At 38.0% G+C, this 1,968-nt stretch overlaps 1 protein-coding gene across 1 annotated transcript in view; it reads right to left on the reverse strand.

Annotated features, from left to right (window-relative positions):
- The window catches only part of TRAPPC8 (trafficking protein particle complex 8), a 135,675-nt gene that overhangs the window by 34,834 nt on the left and 98,873 nt on the right, over nt 1–1,968 (reverse strand). Inside the window, exon 20 of the mRNA XM_011974378.1 lies at nt 470–912. Within this exon, the coding sequence (XP_011829768.1) occupies nt 470–912 (443 nt within the window). The remainder of the gene's footprint in view (nt 1–469; nt 913–1,968) is intronic.

Below are 1,968 nucleotides of genomic sequence, written 5' to 3' on the forward strand. Positions count from 1 at the left end.
AGCCAGGATGGTCTCGATCTCCTGACCTCGTGATCCGCCCGTCTCGGCCTCCCAAAGTGCTGGGATTACAGGCGTGAGCCACCGCGCCCGGCAACAATTTTCTTAAAAATGTATGCCTGAGATGACTAGGCAGGTTGTCTTCATACACAAATGATGCCCTATTTTAATACATGGTACCTGTTAATTTCATTACTATGTGATAGCTCTGTCCGTAGTACTTAATCGTATCAAACAATTGAGAAGTTGATAGAGAGAAGCAACTCAAAAAATGTGTGCAGTTAAATTTTATTTTTCCATTTTTGGGTATCTAGAACTTACAGTTCTATTTGAGACAATTTCATATATAAATATCTTGCATAATCTGGAAGGGAGTAATTTCTTAATGTTAGTAAATATCAAAATGTTTATCTGAATATGCACATATACATTAAACAAAGATGTTAAATTTTACAAGTTTTATAATACTAACCGTATTTTTGGCTGCCTTTTGACACTTTCATAGTAAAACAAAAAGTTAATTTCATGGACACCTTCTTCATCAGGCCCACGTAACCACATCGGCAGCTGCACTGAGGCTCCAGGTAGAAGAACAGTGTCAGGAAGGGGAACAGGAATCACCTCTGGTTGACTTCCTGTGCCAATGCCAAAGTCTACAGAAGAAGCTGATGATATGAGTGCTGTACACACAGAGGTAGCATCTGTCACAACAGTCTTGTAAGCACTACAATTCTCAGAAGCTGAGGGACTCAGTGGTGTTAGAACAGCAGTATTACCACCGAAAGTAAAGAACTCTGGACGTTTAGAAACAACCTTCAATCCAGTAAGTGGACATTTGCTGACATTGACAAATTCTACATATGCTTTTCGGATTTCTCCACAGAGGAGCCCTGTAGGAAAATGTATAAAGAACACCTGCATTGGAGGGAAAAAATATTATTATTTGTCTGTTAAAAATTTTGAACCTCTAATGATGCTTTTTTTTTTTTTTAAACTAAAGGTTTACAAGTTATTTCATTAATTCTTTGGTATCTCCCTGAATATGTGGCAGTTAATGACTCCATTTTAGAAAATATGATGAGACAGAAGAATGTTACTCTGCCACTCAGTAGTGATTCTAGACTTAGGAATTAAAGGTATATTATCAGTACACAAGAGGGCTAACATGTCAAAACTTTCACAGCTTGGTAGATTATGGACCAGAAAAGTTGAAAGTAATTTAACACGGCTTTATGAAGTAAATATCAATTTTATAACCCTTGTAACTGTCAACTAAAGAAGCAGCTCAAATACTTATGTCTATATCATTAAGATGAAAAGATATGCCAGATTTACCATGGGTTTTAAAGTGAAAGAATGGGCAGATCTATGATTCCATATCCACAATTTTAAAATCCAAAAAACTCCAACCTCAGGCTTTTAGTAACTCATGTAGGGGCAAAAACTGACCTAATAGAGGCTTTTTATAGTCTTTCCCATTTAGTGTGATATTAATATAGTTCATTCAAGAAATATTAATGTGTTTGATTACTAGGTGCTGCCACAAAGCAATGGGGTTTACATAACTTCACACACACACATCTAAAAAAAATTTTTTTAATTGATTTCCAACACACATGTGGCCCTCAAGATTTCAGATGAGGGATTGTGGACTTGTGCTTAAAGAGACGAAAATTTGGGCTAATGAAATCATACAGTAAGTTATCTGTATTTAAAAGATCTTTTAAGTATACTGGCTGGGCACCATGGCTCATGCCTGTAACCCCAACACTTTGGGAGGCCAGAGTCGGTGGAACCCTTGAGCTCAGGAGTTCAAAATCAGTCTGGGCAACATAGTGAAACCCTGTTTCTACCAAAACTACAAAAAATGAGTCGCACGCCTGTGGTTCCAGCTTACTGGAGATGCTGTGATGGGAGGACTGCTTGAGCCCAGGAAGTGGAAGTTGCAGTGAGCCAAGATCGTGCCACTGC

Source organism: Mandrillus leucophaeus, unplaced genomic scaffold (genome assembly GCF_000951045.1).
Source record: "Mandrillus leucophaeus isolate KB7577 unplaced genomic scaffold, Mleu.le_1.0 Scaffold145, whole genome shotgun sequence".
NCBI lineage: Eukaryota > Metazoa > Chordata > Mammalia > Primates > Cercopithecidae > Mandrillus > Mandrillus leucophaeus.